This window comes from Cervus canadensis, chromosome 8 (genome assembly GCF_019320065.1).
Source record: "Cervus canadensis isolate Bull #8, Minnesota chromosome 8, ASM1932006v1, whole genome shotgun sequence".
Classification (NCBI taxonomy): domain Eukaryota; kingdom Metazoa; phylum Chordata; class Mammalia; order Artiodactyla; family Cervidae; genus Cervus; species Cervus canadensis.
In genome coordinates this window covers 84621946-84648961 of record NC_057393.1, presented here as the reverse complement: position 1 = coordinate 84648961, position 27016 = coordinate 84621946, and the positions used below count along the sequence as shown (strand labels likewise).

The window sequence follows — 27016 nt, the reverse complement described above, 5'->3', positions numbered from 1 at the left end:
CAAGACCACGGCATCTGACACACCAGGTTAATGCTGGCTGGGTGGGATAATGAAGTTTGTGAGTGATTCCTTCTTAGCAGCTCTGGGAAACTATCTGGTAGGGGATCAATTTATGATTATTGGCTATCTGGCGAATGGAGATGTCAGGAATGATTAGATTCGATTTTGGTAACTTGTGATAATTAGCATTTTCTACATCTGGGACTGAATTTTAGAGCTGAAGAGCATCCTAGAGATTATTTTGCTCAAGCGCGATGTTGGAGCCAAGGACGCCAAGCCTCAGGCAAGTGCCTGTCCAGTGTCACACAACCTGGCCCAGTCCCACCTTGGTGCCTTCCTACCAGCACGGACTGTCGCAGAGCCAGCTGGCAGAAACCGTTGTGGCTGTTGGTTCCTGGCATCATTACCAATGGATCAAGTACCTCAAGGTCCAGGCACAACCTTGCAGGGGGCCGGTGTGACAGAAGGAGAGCTCCATGCCTGAGTACCAGGGTGCTGAGGAGGGGCTCTGGTTGGTCTCTCCCATCCCTGCCACGCCCCAGCACAGAGCCACTGCAAGGCCAGGCTGCCCAGGGCAGGGTTTGCCCGCAGGAGCCCCAAGCACACAGACACTCTCTGCTATCAATCGCAGTCTTATCCGGCAGGCCCATCATTTGCAGAAAAGGAAAAGAAAAAGGGGAGAGGTGGGGGAGGGGAGTGGGGAGAGAGATGGTGAAGGGGTGTGAGTGATAGGGAGATGGAAAGCGGGGCTGCAGAGGGGAGAGAGGAAGGGAGGGGACAGGCTTCGAGTCAGTGGAGCAGGTCAGGATTCAGGGCAGGCAGAGTGCGCCAACTGTGCCCCAGGCAAGGGTCCCCGGCCGTCCGCCCCCAGCGCGGCTCCCCAGCTTACACGGCGGCCTCATCCCGGGCCTCGTCCTGGTCCCCTGCACCTCCCGGCCGTCGCGGTCCACACACCAGCAGTAGCCGGTGCTGCCGTGGCACTGGACGGGCGCGTAGTGGCCGTGTTCGTCACACTCGGGGACGAAGAGCCCGGGCGGCCGGGGCCGCTGGGAGTCCACCGCCCCAAGGATGTGTTCCCGCTCAAGCTGGCATCGGGTTTTCTCCACTTCTGTCCGAGAGAGGGGCAAAAGGAGGGTCGTCAGTTCAAGTCCCCAAACCCAACTCGGAACCTGGGGAGCTGCCTGGTCATCGCCCCATTTTGTTTTATTAATTTTTAAAAATTTTTTGTTCACCTTTATCGAAGGATGTTTGTTGACTTACAATATTCTATTCATTTCAAGTACATGACAATAATTCAAAATTTTTATAGATTATACTCCTTTTAAGCTTATTATAAAATATTGATTTTATTTTCTGTTGTTGCTGTTGTTTTTCAGTCGCTCAGGCGTGTCTGACTCTTTGCGACACCAGGGACCGTGGCCCGCCAGGGTCCTCTGTCCATGCGGTTTCCCAGGCAAGAATATAGGAGTGCGTTGCCATTTCCTCCTCCAGGGGATCTTCCCGACCCAGGGATCGAACTTGAGTATGCTTCCTGGCAGGCAGATTCTTTACCACCGAGCCACCTCAGAAGCCCTATACTCCCTATGCTGTGAGCTTATTTTAACATTTTTTTTAATTTAATTTTTACTGTATATTGGAGTATAGTTGACTTACAGTATCGTGCTGGTTTCAGGTATACAGCTAAGTGATTATACATATACATACACACATATGCATTCTTTTTCAGGTTCTTTTCCCACAGAGGTTATTACAGTGTATTGAGCGGACTTCCCGGTGCTCCACAGTAGGCCGTGCTGATTATCTTACACACAGAAGTGTGTATATGTTAATCCCAGATGTTTTATTATGTATGACAAAACCCACTGAAATGTTGTGAAGTAATTAGCCTCCAACTAATTAAAAAAAAAATTTTAAACATCATTATTAGTTAGTGGACTTAACAGTCAAGAAGATTATGTCCACATTTTCTTTTCCTTTCTAGGCCATGTTTTTTTTTTTCAGTTTTGAAAAACTAAGGCAAAATTGACATAATACATAATCTACCATTTTACAATGAACAATTCAGGGGTATTTAGTGCAGTCACAATGCTGAGTGACCACCAACTCCCTCTAGTAGTAGCAACACATTTTCCTTACCTCAAAAGGAAATCCCAGATCTATTAAATAGTTGTCTCCACTTCCTCCTTCCTTCCAGCCCCTGGCAACCACAAGTCTGCTTCTGTCTCTATGGATTTACCTATTTTGGTTCGTTCTCATAAATGGAATCTTACAATAAGTGACCTTTTGTGTCTAGCTGCTTTCACTCAGCAGGATGTTTTCAAGGTTCATCCACACTGTAGCCATGTAACAGTACTTAGTTCTTTACTCATAGCTGAATAATATTCTATTGCATGTCTACACCACATTTTGTTTACTGTTCATCACTTCATGGACAGCATTGACATTTGTTTCAAGAAACTTTAAGTTTTTCTTAAATGTGTTCTTTTTGTCATCACCAGTTTCTTGATTACCCACACTGAGTCCAGGTCAAAGATATGGGTGATGATCGGGCACATTTACCAGCATATGTATGTTTCCTTTTAATTATGGGCTAGTGTTTGGCATGAAATATGGCCTTTCAAGTGTGCAACTCATATCCCGAGGCTGGGAAATACCACTCCATCTGTGTGGAATTGCTGATGAGATGCTATATTCTAGAATAAACAATTCTCAAGTATGCACCACCCCCATCACTTCATGGCTAATAGAAGGGGAAAAAGTGGAAGCAGTGATAGATTTTATTTTGGGGAGCTCCAAAATCACTGCAGATGGTGACTGCAGCCATGAAATTAGAAGATGCTTGCTCCTTGGAAGGAAAGCTATGACAAACCCAGAGAGCATATTAAAAAGCAGAAACATCACTTTGCCAAAAAAGATCCACATAGTCAAAGCTATAGTTTTTCCAGTAAGTCACATATGAATATGAGAGTTGGACCATAAAGAAGGCTGAGTGCCAAAGAATTGATGCTTTTGAACTGTGGTGTTGGAGAAGACTCTTGAGAGTCCCTTGGACTGCAAGGAGATCAAACCAGTCAATCCTAAAGGAAATCAACCCTGAATATTCATTGGAAGGACTGATGCTGAGCTGAAGCTCCGATACTTTGGCCACCTGATATGAAGAGCCAGCTCATTGAAAAAGACCCTGATGCTGGGAAAGACTTAAGGCAAAAGGAGAAGTGGGCTCCAGAGAATGAGATGGTTGGATGGCATCACTGACTCAATGGACAGGAATTTGAGCAAACTCTGGGAGATGGTGAAGGACAGAGGAGCCTGGTGTGCTGCAGTACACGGGGTCACAAAGAGTCAGACATGACTAAGTGACTGAACAACAACAAAAGCCACTTCCACAGTGACTAGAGCCTAGCCACGACAGCATCCAGACAGGTCAGCATCGCCATGGCCTGTGCAGCATCCTCCATATAAAGAGATGCCCAGACACAGCTGAGAGGCACACTTCAGCCAGACTGAACCATGTCGGCTGCCCTTCTTTTGCAGGCCTTTCCATTCCCTCATCCATTCATTCATTTATTGTGTGACTCCCCCTCCTCCTCCTCGGTGAATCCTGTAAGAATCAGCTCAGGCACGTGCTCCCTCCAGCAAGGCTTCTCAGGCCCTCCAAGAGTTCCCAGGACGCTCTGTGTTCTCGTCACTCTGATGCTGAGATTCAGAGGCCGTTCCTTGTCTGTCTCCCTGAGCAGATTTTAGGCTCTGAGAAGACAGCGAGTGAGTGCATCCCTTTAGCCCTAACTTGGGAAGCACTTCCTGGGCTGGAGTCAGGATGCACATGGGAACCCCCGGGCCCTGCCCTCAAGGAGCTCCTAGTCCGGAGGGAAGGGAACGAGCAAACACAGTGACAATCCACTCAGTCACTGCTTGACAGGAGAGCCTAGGACACAAAAGATACGCTGAAGACATCCTTTCTTTTTCTTGGCTGCACCACATGGCTCGCGGAATCTTAGTTCCCCAACCAGGGATCAAACCCGAGTCCTTGGCAGTGAGACTATGGAGTCCTAGCCACTGTGCCGTCACGGAATTCCCAAAATATCCTCTCTGTAGGGCTTGGAGAGCAAAGGTGTGGTGGGAGTGCTTTTTTATTTTAATCTTTATCGGAAGACTGTGGTTATACAATCCAGGGCAGGGCTCTACTGACTTTTTCTGCTTCGGAGCAGAGAGCAAATATTTGGGTTTTGTGGGCCATATGATTTCTGTCACAATTCAATTCTATGGATGTGGCATGAAAGCATTCAAGTTTAATACATAAATGAATGTGTGTTTCAATAAAACTTTATTAACAGACACAAATGGTGGCCACATTTGGCCTGTGGGAGATGTAGCTTTCAACCCTGGCTCTAATGTAACCCTAGTTACATTAGGGAGAAATCTTATATAAATACTCGTGTATTAATATATTACTGTGTTAATACTATATATATAGTAAGAATAGAGTAGATAATAATATGTTACATATTTCATAGAATTTCACGTCTGAAAAGTGTTTCTGTTCCTCAGTTCCACCACTTCTGCTCTTGTCAGCAATGCTGGTCAACCAGTGATGTCAGGAGTAACTAATCCGCTGGTATTATTTGAGACAAGAGAGGAATGTGATAAGACAATGTGCACGGCTGGAATTTTAAGTCCTCCACTCCAGTGTTCGTCTCTGACTGTATCTTCACTAGGCCTTCACAGCGACATTCGACATTCGGTGTGAGCTGCCAGTGAATGTTGCAAGTGCCTCTGTCTGCCCTGCCAGCTCTCACGTCAGCCTGCTGGATGTGGCTGCCCCCTTGATTAGCAGCAGTGAGCCCGCCAGAAAAGTGTGTGTTGAGCCTGGCAAGGGGCAACTGGGTCTGCTCTTTTGTCCCAGAGGCTAATAGAAAAACCAAAAAAACCAAAAGCAAGGTCCTACTGTACAGCACAGCGAGCTATATTCAATATTCTGTGATAAACCAGAATGGTAAAGAATATTAAAAAAAGAATGTCTCCTTGTGTGTAACTGAGCCAGCTCACGGTACAGCAGAGATTTGCCCAACACTGTAAATCAACTATTTTCGTTCAGTCACTCAGTCGTGTCCAACTCTTTGTGACCCCATGGACTGCGGCACGCCAGGCTTCCCTGTCCTTCACTATACCTCAGTTAAAAAAAAGAAAAAGTATTTGATGTAGGAAGAGCCGAACAAAGATACAAATAAGCCACCCGGTTGATAATAAAAATGTCGGTCTTGCTCACTCTGAGGTGCAGGGCTTGCTTACTTCCTCAGCATCTGACATCTGTACAGGGTTTTAGTTTCTGTATCAGCTGTGTCTGTTCACACAGGGGTCACTTAATTCTCACTATAATCCTGTCCAACAGGCAACTACGGCTTTAGGTCAAATGAGAGAACTGAAGTCTGGATTGGCTCCCCCAGGCCACAGCACTAGCACATGCTTTAGCTCAAGCTGGAATCCAGGTCTCTGGATGCCCAGCCCGGCCGCGGGCCCTCTGCACACACACCCCCAGTGCCCAGGACGGCCCCTGCACACTGAACATGTTAGTCCGTGGTCTCTCTCTCTCTCACACACATACACACACACTAGCTTAACACACTCACTGAAATTACCTGAGGCCCACGGACTTGTTTCCCTTCCATCACCATCTATATATGGTGCTGCCTTTCCAATCAGCAATCACGCCCGGTGTTCTGTGTACTTGTCAACAAAACCAGACTTTGAAGGGAGCAGGGGTACCTCCCTTTTCTGTGGCTGACAGGACTGTGTGAGCCAATACACGAACTCTCCAGTGATCTAGAATTTCCAGTGGAACTCTGAAGTGCTGTATCTTGAACTTAGGTAACAGTGGGGGGAGACCTCAGTGGTGCCTCAGGAAACAACTTCAAGTGTGTTTATGGAAGCTGTGCTTACGATGCCACTGTGTTCCTGGGAATGGCTTCTCAGCCTGGCCCACAGCGGCCCCTCCAGGCCACATGGGGGGGTCCCACTACGGGTGGGGTAAGGGTGGGGTGGTAAAGACACATATCCCGTCCTGGCTGCTGTTGGTACAGCGATAACTGAGGCGAGATTCTCCTCACTCCTTACTCATCTACTCTCTTTACTCATCTCTTTATTTGCTTGAGGGAGGAAGCGTTTAGGATATACTTATCTGGGGAACAGCAGGGAGTCTGGGGTGACTTTTCTCAAACTGAGGACAAAGAGAAAGACAGGAGGTCCTTCAATAGACAAAGGATAAGAAAGGGATGGCAGAGGGAACTACAGACAGAAAAACAAGCCATGCTCCTAAATCCTGGACCCACAGAAACTGTGAGGTAATATACATTTATTGTTTTAAGCTGCTAACTCTGGGGGATAATTTGTTTCAGAGAAATAGATAACTAATATGGCAGTTTTCAAACTTCCTGACCATGATCCATAGAAATGCATTCCACTCTGCAATTCAGGACATATACACATACACACACTTACACATATACACATGTGCACACAAACTCAGTCATGCGCTAGGCAAGGATATACTACTATCATTTCATAAGACAAGACTTATTCCTACTGCACATACTCTGCATACTCTATTTTCTTGATTACTGTTTTCTATTTCACTCCATTCCATTTAAATGAAAATGGTAATAACAACCCACTAAGTTGATTTCACAATCCACACACGCATTTTGGGTGAAAAGTGCAGAAAGACAGCAGAGAACAAGTCATCATTTTTTTGTTTTACTTATCGTTGGTTAACAATGCAATAGCCATGCCCTTAACTGACTAACCTCTAAAGCTAGTTTTTATTTAAAAATCAATCCCCTTTGTATAGAGTAGGTACCAAAAAATGCTGAATATCTAATCCTTACACTTCATTATGTTTGGCAATAGGAGTTTGAATGATACTATACTTAATTTTTTTGCCAATATTTCATTAGGTATTTAGTCATATAAAATTTTAAAAAAACATGATGAAAATGTCAGGGTTCCTATTCCAACTGGAAATACAGTAGAAATACGAATGCAGCAAGGCTCCCTAACCCCAATTTCCTTTCCTGTCATAGAAGGTAACCTTCATCCTGAAGTTTTGGTTTCCCATTCTCATCTGTGCAGTTTATCATTTTATCATGTATGTATACACATATGCAGGTTTCCTTTCATATAGACTTATATTTTATATAAATGTGATCACACTGCCTATATCCTTTTGTGAATATTTTTTTAATAGGTAAGAAGTAAATTTATTGAGAGAGACACACACAATGAGTGTGGGCCATCTCGAAAAGTGAGAGCTTTGTATGACTACAGTTTTTGCCCAAGAGACTGTTGAGGTTTTTTCATTAACTCTCGTTCATTCATTTAATTAATTAATTTTGGGGGCCACACTGTATGGCTTGCGGGATCCTAGTTCCCTGACCAGGGACTGAACTCAGGCCCATGGCAGTCAAAGGGCACACTCCTAACCACTGGGCCACTAGGGAATTCCGTTTAGTTCACTCATTTCAACTACCGCCATATATTATTTCATGGTATGAACTGCACCCACATTCATTTGTCCATTTCTCCTGTTGGTAGTCTCTTAGATTTTTTTTCTCTTATAAACAATACTTGATGGAGACATGTATATTTCTAAAGTACATTCTCTCTCAAGCATATAAATAGATGATGAATTTCTTAAGAAAACAGGATTAAATACCAAAATTATCCTAGCAAAGAACTCTGATTGGTTTTATCCTTGTCCCGCTTTTGTATCCCAGGCTACAGGTCTGGATTTGTTTCTGTACAGTCAACAGAGCCAAGGGGGGCAAGGAGTTGGGTTAAAAAAACAAAAAGAAAAAAATGAAACATCTGCTTCCTTTTGAACTGGAGATGTGAAGGAAGCCTAAGGAAATAATGACTTAGTCATTTTTAATAGTTGCTGGAATGTCTTAATTAATTTCAGGCACAAAAGGTTGGTGCTGCTTGGGTTCATTTAGGCTGGAGGTTGGTAAATTTTTTCTGTCAAGGGCCAGGTAGTAAATATTTCAGGCTTTGCAGGCCTTAAAGGCTCTGCCACAACTACTGACCTCTGCCTCTGTGGAATGAAAGCAGTTGTAGACTATTCATAAACTAAAGAGTCTGAGTGTTTCAATAAAACTTTATTTGCAAAAACACAGGCAGTGGGCCAGATTTGACCTGGGAGTCATAGTTTACTGACCTCTGTCCTAAGCAGAAGAAAACAATTTAGACCAGCAATATGTAGTATTATGTATCAAAATTTAAACTTACTTTAATATTTTTCTCATTTTAGATCCTCAACTGTCCTAAAAACCAGCCACACCAGTCCTGCTGAGAGTATGAATAAATAAATACTTGTATATACCACAGTAGGAATGGAAACTAATGCAGTCATTTATTTCCTTGATAACTATAAAGAACTATGAGCCCCTATGGACCATGTAATTCTACTGGACACTGGAAACATGAAAATAAAATGCATAGGCACCTATGCTCAAGGCACTCAAGGCTAGTGGAGGAGACAGACATTGAAATAGTTCTTAATCACTCAAAAAAGTGGTTATGTGGAAAGTTCCATGTATTTCTTATTGAAACATTGATAAATAAATTTGACCATCAACAGTAGCAACAATTAAAGTAAATACCAACACAACTGGTTAACTCCAGTCAGAGGTGTCAAATGCATCCTTAATCTCATGACAGGTAACCATGTGGTTTGGGGAACTGAATTCGGGTTAGAGTCCATTGGGCAGAGTTTGGTCTTACTTTGAGTCTTAGTTCTAGCACTTACTATCTCTGGGATCTTGACTGTGCTTTTACTTCTTTATGTTTTAGCATCTTCTATATAAATAGAAGTAATAATACTACTTACTTTAAAGAGAAGATTAGGAACATTATATGAAGCAGTAGATAAAGCACCCAGCACACAGTAGGCGCCACAGAAAAGGCAGCCAATTATATGTATTCATTCAAAAGCATTTGTTGAGATCCAGGATCATTACAGGTACAGAACTAGGGCCATCATTATCCTTATGATCTAATGAGACTATCTCAAAAGTCTCAGGTCAGTAAGCAACTTTAGAAGCTGCACAGTCCAGGTATAATAGGTAATACAGACAATTCTGCAGAGTCCTCAGCCTGCCTCTTCCCATAACTGGTGGCCCTTCACCTCCCTCACCCCCACCCCAGCTCTATTTCCCATGGCTCTTCAGAACGTGCGATGGTTAATACCAGGTGTCAACTTGACTGGGCCACAGAGTGCCCAGATGTTTGGTTTCTGTGAGGGTATTTTGCCTGAGACTAACCTTTCACTCTGCAAACTAGGCAAAGCAGATAGCCCTCCCTTACGTGGGTGGGCCTCATCCAATCAGTTGAAGGCCAGAATTAGACACAAATGTGGACCCTTCTCCAAGTAAAAAAGAATTCTCCCTTCTTGATGACCTATGAATGGAGCATGAGCTTTTTGTTGCCTTTGGACTTGAACAGAAATACTGGCTATTCCTGGGTCTCCAGCCGGCTGACTACAGTCCTTGAGACTAACAGACTTCTATAACTGTGTGTGGGTCAATTCCTTCTAATAAATATCTTTATATGTAAATAAATACATTTCTCTCTCTCTCTCTCCACACACACACATATTTGTTAGATCTACTTCTCTGGAGAACCCTGAATAATACAGACCAGTTCTTATGCTTCTGATCTAGGTGTGGTACCCCTGGAATTGTGCAGTACACAACTGTACTGCTCAATACCACAGTTGTGCTCTGATCACCCACCTCAGCTCTCCATGAGCCTCCCACTACCCACCTTGTCTTCTCTCCCAGGGCTATGGACTCAGTGCTCATGGATATAGACAGCAATGACCTATCTATTCCAAACACCCCAACACCTCACCTCCAGGCACGCAATGGAAGCCGTCTCCTTGGTAACCAGGTTTGCACTGGCACGTGAAGGACCCTGGCGTGTTGTAGCAGAAAGCATCGGGGTGGCATCGGCTTGGCTGGCATTCATCCACATCTGCAAGACAGCCACCAAGCCCAGGGAGAGTGAGATTTCTTCCAGAATTCCTAGTTTACACAATAATATAAGCCACTCGCTCCACTTTTAGGGACCCAATTTCTGATCTGGGAACCATGATTTAAGAACTCACTAAACATTAATTATAAAACAGATTCCTCAATTTCTATCTAGTACATTTACAAATGCATTTCACTTTGATGTTCTCATGAAAAATCAAGCATACAAAAGGAAAAAAATGAAAGGATTTTTTTTCATTATTTCCTTCTTATAAATGAGAGCTTCAAAAACGTCTAAGAATTGGGAGACAGATTGACAGAAACTGATTGACAGAAACAGAAAAATCTCAGAGACCAGAGAAAATTCATATTCTCAGTAACAAAGAGAAAGTATTTCGGAAATCATGATCTCTTAGAAAAGCTCGGACTTTCCAGAAATACTCTAGGGTATAATGTTAAGTAATTTTGCAAACCAAGGGACCAGGAAACTATGTTCAGAGTTATCTTATTTCGAGCACCCTGGCCACCAGCGATCGGCTGATCTGAGGTCTGAGAGAATTTTGTGGAGTCATTTATTCTCTGCCTCTGCAGTCAAAAAGTGGACTTAATTTTAGGGGAAGCAAAAAATTAGAGCAGGCCAGATGAACAACTGTATATATCTTATTAAATTAAAGGCTGGACATTACATGGACTTTACACGGAAGTTACATGTGTAAGCAATGTCAGTCTTTTCACGAAAGACAATCTCCTTAGTCCCTAGCAGACAGCAGGCATTTAATTATGCCCAAACAAGCAAGTGACATGGAACAAAATGGGGAGAACAGGTGTCTTCTCCAACAAGACAGAGCTCCCCAAACAACATGCATAATTCAGACTACTAGAGACACCAAATGCAGTCTGTTTACTCAATAGAGTTGAGAGAATTTGTTGTTTAGTTTCTAAGTTGTGTTTGTGACCCCACGGATTGTAGCCTGCCAGGCTCCTCTGGCCATGGGATTTCCCAGGCAAGAATACTGGAGTAGGTTGCTGTTTCCTAGAGAGACTAATTCTCTTGCATTCAGAGGTGGGTGAGTAATTAGCATATGATGAGCATCGCCTGGGGCATTTTCTCAGGCGGCACAGAGAGGAAGGTCAGAGCAGCCACGCACCTTTGCAGGCTCGGCCATCCCCAGAGAAGCCTGGGAGGCAGGAACAGGTGTAGGAGGAGCCGCCCGTGTAGATGCACTGGGCCCGCTGGGGGATATCACAGTCATGGAGGCCAGTCTCGCAGTAGTTGACGGGGCGCTGGTCCATGACAGCTTCAGACAGAAGGTTAACACACAGGGTTTAGGTGAGTCCCCTAAGCAGTCCCCAGGCCTTCCAAGCAGTGTAGTCCAATGAGTGGAGGCGGTACCTGGGGCCCAGACTCCCAGACGTCTCTTCAGGTCCATCCCCTCTCACAGCAGGGCCCTACCCCTGCCCGCCTTGTTGCCTCCCCCCTGGATCCTGCCTCTTCTAAGTGTTCACAGACTGACCCCACACTGGGTCACACAGCCTGGCTTTCGACCTCAACGTCAAGTGGCTCTGTCTCAGGCCACTCTCCACACCCAGTGCCCCGAACCCAGCTCCCCCTTCATCTGGATGTGGAGGTGGAACACTGCAGGCAGACACGCTTCCTGTGTAACTCTGTTGGTGGAGCATCTGGGCCTGAGGATCTGAGACTTCCACACAGTATTTTTTATCTTGGCTCACTGTGCGTGCGTGAAGTCACTTCAGTCACGCCTGACTCTTTATGACCCTATGGACTATAGCCCACCAGGCTCCTCTGTCCATGGGATTCTCCAGGCAAGTATATTGGAGTGGGTGGCCATGCCTCCTCCAGGGGATCTTCCTGACCCAGGAATCGAACCTGTGTCTCTTATGTCTCCGGCATTGGCAGGTGGGTTCTTCACCACTGAGCCACCCGGGAAGCCCTTGGCTCACTAGGTGGGAGGAATATTTATTATGAATGCCAAAGTCAAAGTCATCCACTTCCCACCAAGGAAGGAGAAATAAACTTTCCCAGGGAAGTGAGACAGGGAGAGTGGAATGACTGCGGGGATCTGGGGAGGGAAGCCCTGGGTTTCCAGCAGGCGCATATGAGTCAACTATGTGGCTTTGGATAAATCCTATTAACCTTCCAGAGTTGCACTTTCTTCCTCTGTAGCATAGGAATGACTTCCAGCTTTCCAAGCACAGACAGGTCCAGGAGCTGGGAGTATTATTTTCTAAAGGGTCCTGATGACAAGACTCCTAGGATGAGGACTCCGGAAGTAGGCATGTGACACAGAGGCTAGACATTCAGACTCCATCTTGTACTCCTGCCTTAAGATGACAGGCAAGGGTTGAGATGAACTAACTCTAAAAGATGCTGGAAATAATCAAGGAAACTTGAATATGGACTGGGTATTCAATCATGTTAAGAAATTGTTCATTTTGTTAGGTATGGTAACAGCATTATATTTGTGTTAAAAAATATTCGCCCTTATATGTTAGATATATATTATGCATAAAATGTGCATAAAAAACTAGTAACTCTAGTTAGATGACAGGATATTTGGGGTTTTCTTTAAAGACTGAAATATACCAGCAAAACACTACCACCCTCCCCAGCAGTAGAAATAGTAGTAATAGGGATGGGAAATAAAATAAGACTAATAAAGTGCTTTATAATATGGAAATTGAATAACAGGTACACAGGGTTCATTATATTTTTCTCTCTACTTTTGTATATGTTTGAAATTTTCCGTAATAACAATAATTTAAGCCTAAAAAAAAGTCAAGGGCTGAGGTCTAGGAGGAGATTTCTGATGACTGGTTCAGATACTCCGGGGTTCATAAGGTACTTTAACTTCTGGTTTTACAGTTCTAAGGCCCAGGTCAGAGTACTAGCCCTCACAATGTCATAATAGAACCTTTCCTTCCCTCCAAGGAGGCCCTCAATGTTTAGATTATCCTGGATACAAGAGAACTCCTCATCTTTTTCCTCAGTGAGCCTTCCCAAGATTAGTTCCAGTTTATCCTGCCTCAAGGGCTTTGAGAGAGAGAGTTCTTAACACTGCCAGAGGACAGGTAAAGAAGAGGAGGCCCTTCAAAGGTCTGGGTCCATGAGAGGTTAGCAAAGTACCGTATTGGTGGATGAAGGCCCAGCCTGTGGACTTAGCAGCTTAAACTCCTGAAGTTTAAATGTTAACTAACTCCCAAGGAATGGAACAGGGATCACTGAAGAAACTCCTGTGGGCCAGAGGGTTACTAGATTTTAAATTGCTACAAGCGGTCCAAATTTCTGCCTGGAAAACAGAAAACCAGATTACACGGAACCAACCCAAGGACACACTCTGTTTCCTTGAACCCCTCCCATCTTCTCACTTCCCATCATTTCTAACATTCTTCTTTCCTCCAGGGTCCTCTCTTGACCAATTCCTTCAGCTCACAAAATGTGAAAAGGACACTTATGCAGAATTGGGGGCAAAAAAAGGTAGAAAAAATGTATTCAGACAGAATAATCAGCAAAGGAGTTTCAGTCCTCCTCCATTAAATATTTGTCATTTAAAGTATGTGAGGGATCACTTCACAAGTTGTTTGCTCCCGCCTCATTTCGCCCCACCCATCATAACAGGGAAGGACCCTGCTACAGCCTGGATGGATGGGTCCTGCTCAGTCACCAGCTTCATCTATGCTTCTATTAATTTTATTATTATTTGGGGGGCAGCCAAGCTGCGAGGCTTGTGGTAACTTACTCCTCCAACCAGGGGTTGAAACTGTGCTCCCTGCAGTGGAAGCATGGAGTCTTAACTGCTGGACCACCAGTTCCCAGGATCCAGTTTTAACAAGGAATTCCGGGAGAGTGAAACTGACCACTAAATTATCCAGTGATGAGCCAGAGTATCTTTTTTGCTTTCAGGCAGACTTGGTTTTATCCAGTGAGCCATCACTCTGTGTGGTTAAGTCTCAAAGGAGCCAATTAAAAGAGACAAAAGGCCAAGGAAAATGGAATTGCACGGGGGCTACTGACAGGGGGAGAAGCACTTGAACTGGATGATCTTCAAGTGGTTTTCACACTTGTTTCTGAGCAATGGGATCCATTACTTAAACAAAATGTTACTCGGAATTTCATATATAGGGAAATAGTCTGTCCATGGCTTACTTGTGTCCTTATTGGCAGATCCTGGGGCATCTCTAAGGGCTCCTTGGGACACAGGAAGCCCGTGGTTCAGTCTAATCACCTCATTTTACAGGTGAGGAACTGAGGCCCAGAGCAGTTAAGTGTCTTCCTCAAAATCAAAAGCCTAGGAGTAGACATTTGCTTACCACCTGTGTTACACCCCGCTCTAGCCCTTCCATGATGAGGGTAGACACCAGGAACGGCTGGAAACAGAAACCCAGGACATCATGCCTCACGCATATCTTTTCCAGCATTCGTTCATGTCACCACCCAAGGGTTAAAGGATCTGCCACCCAAGCTTGAGCCGAAATGTAATGTAAATGGTACTGCCACAAAAATAGAGCTTTGAATCTTCTTCATTTAAAAAAGCAGAGAAAGAAGTCAGGCCAAATTCACAGAAATTGTTGTTCTCAATGGGAAAAAAAAGATAGAGGTAACTTTAGCAGAGCTGAAATCTCAGCTCTGTGCAAAGGGGCCTGGCCGTGTCTCAGTTCACAGATGTTTGGGTCATACTCAAAATATGAGAACGGCCTGTTCCCTCCGCCCTCAAGACACCACCTCACCCTGGGACCTTGGCAGCCTCATATGTGTTTCAAGACAGAGCAAACACAAAGCCTGCTAGGGTTTAGTAAACAGCAAGGAAGGGGCAAAGAGATGGTTCATTGATGCAATGAAAGAGAAATATGTTTTAAATTGGGAATAAATGTTGAGTTCAGATGCCCCCTTCAGCATGCTGCCCTCCAGACCTGGAAATATCCAGGAATCTTTGAACTTGAAAGTCTTGGAAACTACAGGTCAAAATGCAGCAGTGGGAAAGGGGGCGGGGGAAATTTAAACAATCTGGCTCTTTGTAGTTGGCCCATCATCATCACCAAAATTATCAATGTAAAGCATAATTAGTCTAATTAATGGCCTTAACTTCTAACTTAAAAAAAATTTTTTTTGGCCACATTGCATGGCATGTGGGATCTTAGTTCCCCAGTCAGGGATTGAACCCAGGCCCTCTGCCATGGAAGATGCAGTCTTAACCACTGGACCATCAAGGAAGTCCCCTTAACCCTTCTAACTTTGATAGGCTATGAAGTTATGCTAGTACCTGTGGTTTGTAAAATGGAAATCCATAAACAGAAAGGCCCCAAATGAGTTTTAGATGCAAACCAAGAGGAATTTAATCAAAGGCAGATAATGACACAAATACCTATAAGGTATTCCCTCCACATGAATCCCAAGGCCACTGATTATAAGGAGAAGCATGTCTAATTGTTTGAATAGCTATTTAAAGAATAATGGAAAGAATTAAAAGGAGTTTTATAAGAAGAGAATGGTATTACTAGTGTAGACAAATAACACTGCTTATGCCTTGTTCCTGTGACTCTCCAGGTGGTCAGGAGAAAGGAGCAGAGACTGATTCACCTTTGTAAACTGCCCTCCCCAACAACAAGACCAGGAATCTTCCATCTCAGCCAGGAGAATTACTGAGGCTATACCACTCACACAGGCGCTGACATACATCCTATGAACACCCGTTCTGCAAAGTCACCTACTCACAGACATAAAGAACAGACTAGTGGTTGCCTGGGGGAGGGAGGTGGGTAAGGGAAGGACTGGGAGTTTGGGGTTAGCAGATCCAAACTATTATGTACAGAATAAACAGCAAGGTCCTACTGGGTAATGCAGGGAGCCATATTCCATATCCTGGGATAAACTATAATAGAAAAGAATATGGTAAAAGAACGTAAAAAAAAGTCACCCACAGAACTTACCCACACATGTTCCTGCCTCTGAAAACCGGTAGCCCTCCACACACTCACAGCGGAAGGTTCCTGGGTGGTTATTGCAGATCGCGTGATTGCCACACACCGAGGGCTGCTCGGAACATTCATCAATATCTAAAGCAAAATTTTGTTTTAAAAGCAGACTTTAAAAAAAAACACCTCTCCCAACATCACTATAATAAAATATAAAGTATTTTTGCCTGCAAATGGATCCATTTTAAAACACATTTTTAGTATTCCAAAAGTATCACTAAATATTTTCTTCTGTGCATAACTGGAGACAGTGATCCCAAGGCCCTCCTCATAAATGAAACTGTGCTTCTCCCACCTCCCCCCAACCCTTCCCACCTTCCATCTCCTGGAGTTAGTTGTTGACCTGGGTACCACTAACATCAGATGGGCAAATCTGTGTTAGAAAGATGTGCAGACAAGTCTCCAGACTCTGAATAAGGTTCCTAAACTACAAACTGTAATTAAGTATGCTCTGGTGGTGCTAGTGGTAAAGAACCAGCTTTCAAAGCAGGAGACATAAGAGATTCAGGTTCAGTCCTTGGGTGGGGAAGATCCCCTGGAAGAAGGCACGTATTTTTGCCTGGAGAATCCCATGGACAGAGGAGTCTGGTGGGCTACAGTCCATGAGGTTGCAAAGAGTCAGACATGACTGATCACGCACATGCCACCATCCTGAGTTTAATGCACTAAAAGGCAAACCATTAACTCATAAGATTAAAAGTGATGTTCTCTCATAGGACAATTCTGAGGTCATCAAGTGGTGTGACGGGAACAAAAAAATGCACATTTCGAAGCTGAACACATACATACATATACATGTGTTGGTTGCTCAGTTGTGTCCGACTCTTTGCGACCCCATGGACTGTAGCCTGCCAGGCTCCTCTGTCCATGGAATTCTTTAGGCAAGAATACTGGAGCTGAACACAGCTAGGTTCAAATCCTTCCTCCTTTGGTGATTAGCTTGTGTGGTCCTGGAGATGCTGCCAAACTACTCTGCCTCAGTTTCCCTGTTAGTAAGTACATACACTATTATTCATCTTAAAAAGTCCTTCTGAAGATTACAGAAAATAGATGTAAGCCTAACCTGCTCAAGAAATGTACCTATTTGGACTTGCCTAGTGGTCCAGTGGTTAAGACTTCATGATTCCAGTGCAGGGGCATGGGTTTTATCCCCGGTAGGAAAACTAAGATGTCTCATGTCATGTGGTATGGCAAAAAAAAGAAAAAAATAAATAAAAATAAAAGAAATGTGCCTATTATTCAGTATAATACCTATACCACCAGCATGGGGATGTTCTATTTCTAGGAACACAGCCCTTGGATGGCCATGGCATTGGGAGGCCAGTCTGTAGTTACCACTATAGTAAGGCTGGTTGGCCCAGACAAAAAATCAAGCTGGTCTGTCATCACCTTGGTTACCTGCCCACTGATAATCTGAAATAAACAGTCACACAAGATGCCTCTGTGCCAACCACATTCTCAGGGTGTAGTTACTTCTGGCATTTTTCGAACACTCACATGGAGATGCATGTGAGGAAGATTTCACAATGGCTGAGACCACACAACTCCCCTCCCTTCTCAACCTCCCCTCCTCAATTCCATAACATGAATCTTGCTTGTGCATCCATCTCCAATGGCCTGTCTAGCCAGTCTCTTCCCTGATGAGGCAAAAGTCCTGCTGTCTTATTAGACAATGTCACACAACACAAGCATTTTTGCCACTTCAGCCCCATAGTTGGACCTACACTCAGACAAAAACACAAACCAGATGGCATTCAGCTTTTTGAAACTATACTGCAACGTACATTTCTGTAATATGCTTAAGATATAAGATCTCATATCACTTATATGTGGAATCTAAACTATGGCACAAATGAACCTATCCACAAAACAGATCAAACCAGTCAATCCTAAAGGAAATCAATCCTGAATATCCATGGAAAGGACTGATGCTGAAGATGACACCCCAATACTCTGGCCACCTGATGTAAAGAGCTGACTCACTGAAAAAGACTCTGATGCTGGGAAAGATTGAGGGCAGGAGGAAAAGGGGGTGACAGAGGATGAGATGGTTGGGTCGTATCACTGACTCAATGCACATGAGTTTGAGCAAACTCCGGGAGACGGTGAAGGACAGGGAAACCTGGTGTGCTGCAGTCCATTGGATCGCAAAGAGTTGGACACGACTTAACAACTGAACAACAGCAACAAAACAGAAACTGACTCACAGGCATAGAGAACAGACTTGTGGTTGCCAAGAGGCAGGGTGGGAGGAACAGACTGGGAGTCTGGGGTTGGAAGATGCAAACTATTACACTTAGAATGGATAAAAACCAAGGTCCTACTGTATAGCACAGGAAACTATATTCAATATCCTGAGATAAACCATAATGGAAAAGAATATTAAAAAAGCAAGCTATATATGTGTATAACTGAGTTCTTTATGGTATAGCAGAGATTGGCACAACACTGTAAGTCAACTATACTTCAATTAAAAAAAAAAAGCTACAAGTTGTCAGACCAGGGGACAAGTCTAGGCACCGCTGGAAGGTTACAGAACAAAGCCCCTCCGAAGCCCCCTCTTAAGAAGCTGGAGCTGGGCTGGGGTAGAGGGATATTCAGCAAGTGTGGCTTCCCAGCTCTATCCACCAGCTGCTGCCTCAGCAACATGGGGAGAAAAGCTCGTTCTGGCTTCATTGTCTCTGCACTGCAGCTCTCAGAGGACACCCCGGGCCCAGATGTCTGGACACCGCGTGCAGACTGCAGGGCTCCACAGCCAAGACTTAACTGCCAGAGCACAGAGCAGCAGTATTCAATCACAGGGACAGAACGCAATCACCAGGGGAAATTTTCCAAGCTTCGTTTCCCCCCCGGAAGGTTTTTTAAAAATTATTTATTTATCTGGCTGTGCTGGGTCTTAGCAGTGGCACGCGCGATCTTTAGTCGCAGCATGTGGGAATCTTAGCTCCTTGACCAGGGGCGGCACTCAGCCTCCCTGCCCTGGGAGTGCAGAGTCTCATCCACTGGGCCACTGGGGAAGTCTGCCGCTGGAAGGCTTATGGAAAGGGAGACTGCATGTTTCAAGAAAGTTTCTTAGGTGACTGGAAGGATGGTCTCTGTCAGGCCCTACCAGGAGAACCACTGGCAGATAGGATCTGGGGGCTCCTGGGATGAGGGAGGGGATGGTCCACTAGCACCACTCCCACCTCCATGCAGGTCTACACACAAAATCCAAGCTGGGTGATGCCTTTTTTTTTTTTTTTTTGGTACAGCAAAACCCTAGCAATCTCCCTGCTAACATCTCACGGTCCTTACAGTTTGGAAATTCTTTGAATGCCTGATTGAAACCCTGTCTCCTGTAAGTGGAGGCTAGGACTCTAATCCATTCTTCAGCAGAAACAATGAACTAGTGATAACTGTTCCTTATGAATATATCACAATATCTCCTTGAAGATGAGTGTTCTTGTGTGTATGTGTGTGCGTGCGTATGTTCTCAGTTGTGTCCAACTCTTTGCAACCCTTTGAACTATAGTCCTCCAGGTTCCTCTGTCCATGGAATTTTCCAGGCAAGAATACTGGAGCGGGTTGCCATTTCCTACTCCGGGGATCTTCCTGACTCACGAATGGAACCTGCGTCTCTTCTGTCTCCTGCATTGGCAGGCGGGTTCCTTACCACTGAGCCACCTGGGAAGTCCATTACTGTTCTTACTGGTCAATATCTGGACAACATTTTCTCTAGGAAGAGATTTCCTCTCAAATAAATCATTCCCTAACCCAAAAGGAAGGTCCTGAATTATTCTGTAATCACTGCTTCTGTTTTGACTTTTTTTCTGAGTAGCTACTTTTCACATATTTTCAAAAATTCCAACAAATAAAAGTTTCTCCAGTGTGTCCTCCTCATAAATGCCAGGCTCTGGGAGGAGAACAGTCTCAAGACAGATTTCTTAAATGCCTTGAGTGCACTCAAAATTACTCAGTGAGAGATTGTCCAAAACTCTCTTATAGCCTCCCAACTGAGAAATACAGGGAAGTCGTCCTACCAGGCACCAGAGCTCTGATTCAACTGGAAATCTTCTCCAAATTACCTTGGATGGTCACCCTGCAGTGTCCAACCAACCCCATCCTTGTTCTGGATGTCATCTATCATTATGTCAATGCTACACACACTGAATGACAAAAGCCCATCCTCATTCTTCTCTTCTGGGGCACTTTCCGGGTCAAAATAACATGTGAAGTGATCTGCTTAATGCAATTTCCTACCAACAGCCTGGTGTCTCAATGCATTAATACTATGAGGCTTATTCTCATGACCCAGAACAAAAAGTGGCAGGACTGGGGACAGACCCGCATTCCATGGTGCAAATCTGCCACGTTGAGGGCTAATCACAGGGCAAAACCAAGTACACATGAACGTGTCTTCGTGGGCGAGGACATAAGAAGGGTTTCCAGGGCAGCAACACATCAACCCATAAAGCGTGGCTGGTTGTGCCTTGGGAGATGAAGCAGCCAGCCAGAGCAGAATCAGCCAAAGATTATGGCTTCAGTGAGGCAGGCACGGCGACCCACTCCAGTACTCCTGCCTGGAGACTCCCTTGGACAGAGGAGCCTGGTGGGCTACAGTCCATGGGGTCGCAAAGAGCTGGACACAACTGGAGCGACTGAGCACTCACGCACGTGTGGCTTCAGCAGTTGGAGAAGATGGCTCCACGTTTTATTAATGTTCAGTTTGCTTAGGAAGCTGAAGTTGGGCTGCATAAAGACTACAGAGTTGGAGGCTTCTGCTGGAGAGATGGGGCTGCCCCATCTCTGTGTGTTGTCTGGTAGGGCTCTGCTCACAAACACACAGGATCATGCTGCTCTAAACCAGCCTGAGCCAATTCAGCCATTCAAGACTGGTGGGCTCTCCGGAGAAACATCGGGAAACTGAAGATCAGAGGTGAGTAGGAACTATGTCCCCTACGCAGTGGTATGCCACAAGGGAAACAAGTCTCAGACTGAATTCTATCACACGGACAAAGTTATCAGCAAGCTGGCTGAACAATCGTACAAGCTGTTCCCACAAGCCTAGTTTCTGTTCTTCATCCTTTGAGACGTTCCAGTGAGCACCATTCATAAATTTCACTCTGAAGCCAATGCAGCCTGATCAGTTAACCCTCACATTAAATCAGCACACTAAAGCTGCCATTAATTGGAGGCATTCAGTGGATTCAGTTCAGTGGATTCCAGACCAGAGGCATCATTCCCATACTCCAAATTCTGCTGGGCTCCCCAGATTATTTTGGCTGCAGTCATTCAAGGGGGCTGCTCATCACTCTAACCAAACAGACGCGTGCACACTCCCCATTTCACTAGGGAAGCTTACCTCTAGCATCCCTTACATTTGTTGGTGAGCCTACCGTGGCAGGTTAAGGAAGCATTCGACATTGTGGGTTTTTGTTTTGGTTTTTGGCCACAAAGCTCAGCTTGTGGGATCTTGGTCCCCCAGTTAGGGATCAAACCTGTGCCCCTTGCAGTAGGAGCTGAGTCCTAACCACTGGACCACCAGGGCATTCCTAGCATTTGATATTCTTCCACTAGTTGCAACTGTGTGGATTTTTCATCAAGAGAGGCATCAACTAACTGTCTTTTGGTGGTGAATTAAAATTTAGTAATAAACATAAATATCAAGCTATTTATGTGAAAGTATTCAAAGTGAAATTATAAGTAATAAGTATTATACAATGAGGACAGTGGAATACAGGCACTTGAGTCAGCTACTCAAGGTCCAACATTCTAATATCCTTAATTCACGTTTCTCATCTGTAAAAACAGGAATAAACTTCCCACCCATTAGGGTGGCCGCTATCAAAAAAACAACAAGTGTTGGCAAGGATATGGAGAAACTGCAGCCCTTGTGTACTGGTGGTGGGATATAAAATGATGCAGCTGCTGTGGAAAACAACGTGACGGTTCTTCAAAAAAGTCAAACACAGAATTGATGTGATCCAGCAATTCTACTTCTGGGTACATCCCCAAAAGAGTCAGAAGCAGAGTCTTAAACAGATTTTTGTACCCCCATGTTCACAGCAGAAATATTCACAAGAGCCCAAGAAGTGAAGCAACCCAACTGTCCATAGACAAATGAATGGGTTTTTTTGTAAAAAAAAAAAAAAGGAATATATGCATACCATGGAATATTTCTCATTTTTAAAAAGGAGGGAAGGGGGTAAGGGGGAAGGGACAAACTGGAAGATTGGGATAACACAAACACACTACTGTATATAAAATGGATAACTAATAAGGACCTACTGTTTCACACAGGGAACTCTAATCAATACTCTGTAATGGCCTATAAGGGAAAAGAATCTAATAAAGAGTAGATATATGCATACGTATAACAGATTCACTCTGCTGTGCAGCTGAAACTAATATCACACTGTAAATCGACTATAGTCCAATAAAACTTTTTTTTTTAAAGGAAATTGTGACACAGGCTACACTATGTATGAACCTTGAGGATATGATGCTATGTGAAATAAGCCAGTCACAAAAGGACAAATAGTGCATGATTCCACTTACATCAGTTACCTAGAGTCCTGGAATTTGTAGAAAGTAGAATGGTGGTTGCCGGGGGCTGGGGCCAGGGTCTATGGAAAGTCATTATTTAATGGCAGTAGACTTTCAGTTTTGCAAATGAAAGATCTGGACATGGACGGTGGTGATGGTCACACAACAACGTGAAAGTACTTAATGCCACTGAACCGGACGCTTAAAAATGGTTAGAAGGATCAATTTTATATTATGTGCACTTTACCACAATTAAAAATAATTTTTAAAAGACAGAAATGAAAACATCTATCTCATCAGAGTTGATGAATTAGATGAGATGATGTTTATGAAGCACCGAACACAACAATGTTACTAGCAGTTATGGTCACATGCTAAGTCACTTCAGTCATATCAGACTCTGTGACCCCATGGACTGTAGCCCACCAGGCTCCTCTGTCCCTGGAATTTTCCAGACAAGCATACTGGAGTGGGTTGCCATTTCCTACTCCATACGGTCATATTATGTGTGTTATAAGCAGCCCTGACTCTCTCTTTCCTTTAAACCTGTGTATTCTCAAGCTGAAGTGGTGTATGGCCTTATGAATTCTGCTCTGCTGCTTAGAGTCGGGGCATCTGATCAGAAGATGAAAGGGCCAGGACCCTTAACATCGTGGGAAACACCGAGTGTGGGGCTTAAACAACCCGGCATGCCCATCAGCGTTTCCTTGCCTCTCCCAGCTCTCTGCCCTACAGTATCTGCTTGCCCCCTGCAAACCACCCCACACGTCAGAGTGAACGGCCGTACCGTAGCAGGCCCGTCCGTCTCCTCGGAAGCCGACGGAGCACTCGCAGGAGAACCGGGTCCCTGGGCCAGGGCGGCAGGCCGCGTTGGCGTCACACCCATGACTGCCGATGTAGCAAGGGTTCTGAAGGGCATCAGGGGAGCCATCTGTGAAGGCGGAGACATTGAAACCCCATGAGGATTCAGAAACGCTTACAGGTCACCTCCTCCCCCAGAGAGCAGGACAGGACTGATGACCAGGAAACCTGCGGACTCCTGCTTACTTGGAGTGGGATCAGTAAACTACATCCCTTTGGACTCATGTCTATGTTTATAAAGTTGGAAACCGGCCACATGCATTCGCTTGCAAGTGGTCTATGGCTGTTGTTGTGCTACAGTTGTAGATCTGCACTCATGACAGAGACTGCATGACTAGCAAAGCCTCAAATATCTACTGTTTGGCCTTTTAAGAAAAAATATGCCAACCCCCAATGCCTGGAGCTACAGCGGTCACAGGAGGGAGAGAAACCCCTGTCCTCTTCTGGTTTATGGACAGCCAAGGGCCAATCTGGCCAGCTGGAGAAGTGGCCTGCGTATGGAGGGAGAACCAAAAACAACTGAGACAGAGAAATGCCACACCCAGGCACCCAACATACAGAACCTCTAGGGCTTCAAGATCTGGGCTATGTGAGACCTTGAGGCTGGGCTGTTACACTGGTTCCAGCTTCTTCCACACCCAGAAGCACCCCAGACCAGATCCCAGCTCCACGCTGTCCCAGGGCAGAGAGCTCACTGTAGGCTCTGTGCCTGACTTAGCAGATTTGACTTGGATTTCCCCAAGCCCTGAGCACACATTCCTTTCATAGAGAGTGTCAGAGTTTTTAAAATACCCTCCATCAATAGGCACATGGAAAGATGCTCAATATCACTAATTATTAGGTAAATGCAAATAAAAACTACAAGGGGTACTACCCTTCACCAGTCAGAATGGTCATCATTAAAAAGTCTACACATAACAAATGTTGGGGAGGGTGTGGAGAAAACGGAACCTCCTGCACTGTGGCGGGAATGTAAATTTGTGTAGCTACTATGGAAAACAGTATGGAGGTTCCTCAAAAAGCTGAAACCAGTGTTGCAACATGATCCAGCAATCCCACTACTGGGCATATATCCAGACAAAACTACAAAAAGATACACGTGCCCCTGTGTCCATAGCAGCACTATTCACAATAGCCAAGACAGGTAAGAACCTAAGTGCCCACTGACAGATGAATGGACAAAGGTGTGGTGCATACATACAACAGAATATTACCCAGCCATAACAGTGAAAAAGGAATGAAATAATGTCATTTTGCAGCTACACGGATGAGCCGAGAGACTACCATACTAAGTGAAGAAGTCAGAAAGACAAATAAATGCTATCATTTATATGTGCGACCTAAAATATGACACAAATGAACTTATTTACAAAACAGAAACAGACTCACAGATATAGACAACAGACCTGTGTTGTCAAGTTGGGGGGCAAGGGAGGGTTGGACTGGGGAGTTTTGGATTAGCAGATACACACTATTACATATAAAATGGTATAGACTGGATAAAGAACAAGGTCCTACTGTATAGCACAGGGAACTATATTCACTATCCTGTAATAAATCATAACAGAAAAGAAGAGAAAATAAATACATAAATAAAAATAAATGCCCGGCTGCAGGCAGGTGCAGCCCTTGAATGGTCTACTCTTTACCTTAAGTTTTCTAAGAATCATAGGTGAGAAGCTGTTTATTTCTGTCAGGAGCTATTTTAGCATGACTTTCTTCTTACCGAGAACAAGAGACAAAAAACAACACGTCAAAAGCACAGAGTGGGCTGTGCAGGTGGACATGCACACGCACACGTACACACACATGCACACACGTGCGCATGCACACACATGTGCACACACGCATGCGCGCACACATGCACACACACACGCACACACATGTACACACACACACACACACACACACGCCTGTCCGAGCCGCCGCCTCTTACCCCGCACGGGGCCAATGGAGTTGCTGAGTGCATAGCGCAGGATCCGCTCCTCCTGGTTGTACAGAACAAACACGCTGTCCACGGAGAGCTGCTGGGTGCTGGGCAGGACCGGCCCGGAGTCGTCGTGGACGCACTCCTGGAAGGTGATGGTCTGGCGCCACTGGTAAGTGTGGACGTGCGAAGGGGAAGTGCCATCTCGTTCGGGCTCCGTCACCGTGTACTCCCGGGTGGAGGATGATGTGATCACTGGATACGGGTGGCAAGCAGGGAGACAGAGGAGAGAGCTTGAGGATGCAAGAGGCTTAGGACATGAAAATCATCAGCAGGGCTTCCCTGGTGGCTCAGTGGTAAAGAACCTGCCTGCCAATGCAGGGGACATGGGTTCGATCCCTGGTCCGGGAAGATACCACATGCTGTGGAGCAACTAGACCCCTGCACCAAAACTATTGAGCTGGTGCTCTAGAGCCCAGGAGCTGCAACTCCTGAAGCCCTGGGACCCTAGAGCTGGTTGGTGTTCCATAACAAGTGAAGCCACTGCGATGAGAAGCCTGCCCACCACATCTAGAGAGTAGCCCCCACTAGCAGAAATTAGAGGAAAAGCCTGATCAGAAATGAAGACCCAGCCAAGACCCAAAATAAATAAATAAAATCATCAGCAGTATTCTCTGCTCATAATGTGACCAGATGAGAGGTGAGATGGAACAGGATAAATAAAACCATTTATTTCAGTGTTGAGATTCATTCCACTACCTAGATTTTCTATTATTGCTGTTATTTGCATTAGGAATATTTACTGCTTTTTCTCGTCAAGTGTTTCTCTGTAAGTTCCTTGGTCAACCCAGGGACTAAGGCCTGATGGAAAGAGCACCAGCTTGAAAAGAGAATTCACAACTTGCACCTTCATTCCCAAGGAGCATGATCACAGACCAGTTACTAACTTCTTTACCCTGTCTCCTTTACAACATGGGCTGGGGTAAGGATGAGGTAATGTATATAAAATTTCTGGAATCAAGCAGGCCAATACTCTGTAAGACAAACTACCATTTATGGAGCACTGACCCCGTGACGAGCAGAGTGCTAACTGCTTCCTATGGGTTATCTCACTTAGGATTCAATAAATAGTGGCTGCTATAAATAACCCTTGATTAAATGGTTCTCTGATGTATAAAAATGAGACACTAATAGGTTTCAGTAGCCAATTTCTATAAATTACTAAAGAGCTGTGAGCAGATCTCAACAGAGAAGAGAGACAGTCTTCCCTACTCAGAAGAGAGCTAGTTTACTTTTGGCCCATGCAGTGAAAAATCTTGACTTCCTATTTAAAAAAAAGAAGCACAAAAGGCTCTTTATGTTTGTGTGCTCTGCTGTAGTTGGCAATAAAAGCCAGAAGATAAATAAAAGATTGATGTAAGCTGCCTCTTGTCCAGCCGCCATGTGAGGGACTGCCAGAAACACCATCTGGTCACAGCCTGACATGCAGGTGGGGTCCTGCTACTCCTCCCACCTCCTACCCACCCTCTCATTTTCCCCAGGAGAGCCCGAGCAGGCCATGAAGTCATGGTAATTGGTACAACCTTTCTAGATGGCAATTTAATAAGAGACTTTAAAGAGTTTCCTTTGACTCATCACTTCTATTTCTAGGAATTCGGTCAGAAAAGAATCAGAAATTTGGTCAAGG

General features: G+C 44.8%; 1 protein-coding gene across 2 annotated transcripts in view; it reads right to left on the bottom strand.

The window, feature by feature from the left end:
- The window catches only part of NID1 (nidogen 1), a 91764-nt gene that overhangs the window by 19531 nt on the left and 45217 nt on the right, over positions 1 to 27016 (bottom strand). Inside the window, exons 8-13 of one of the 2 annotated variants that reach the window (XM_043477034.1) lie at positions 25339 to 25584; positions 23329 to 23472; positions 15972 to 16097; positions 11174 to 11323; positions 9904 to 10026; positions 890 to 1108 (exon numbers count right to left, since the gene is read on the bottom strand). In XM_043477034.1, the coding sequence (XP_043332969.1) occupies positions 890 to 1108; positions 9904 to 10026; positions 11174 to 11323; positions 15972 to 16097; positions 23329 to 23472; positions 25339 to 25584 (1008 nt within the window). The remainder of the gene's footprint in view (positions 1 to 889; positions 1109 to 9903; positions 10027 to 11173; positions 11324 to 15971; positions 16098 to 23328; positions 23473 to 25338; positions 25585 to 27016) is intronic. The other variant, XM_043477035.1, reaches the window with a different exon arrangement.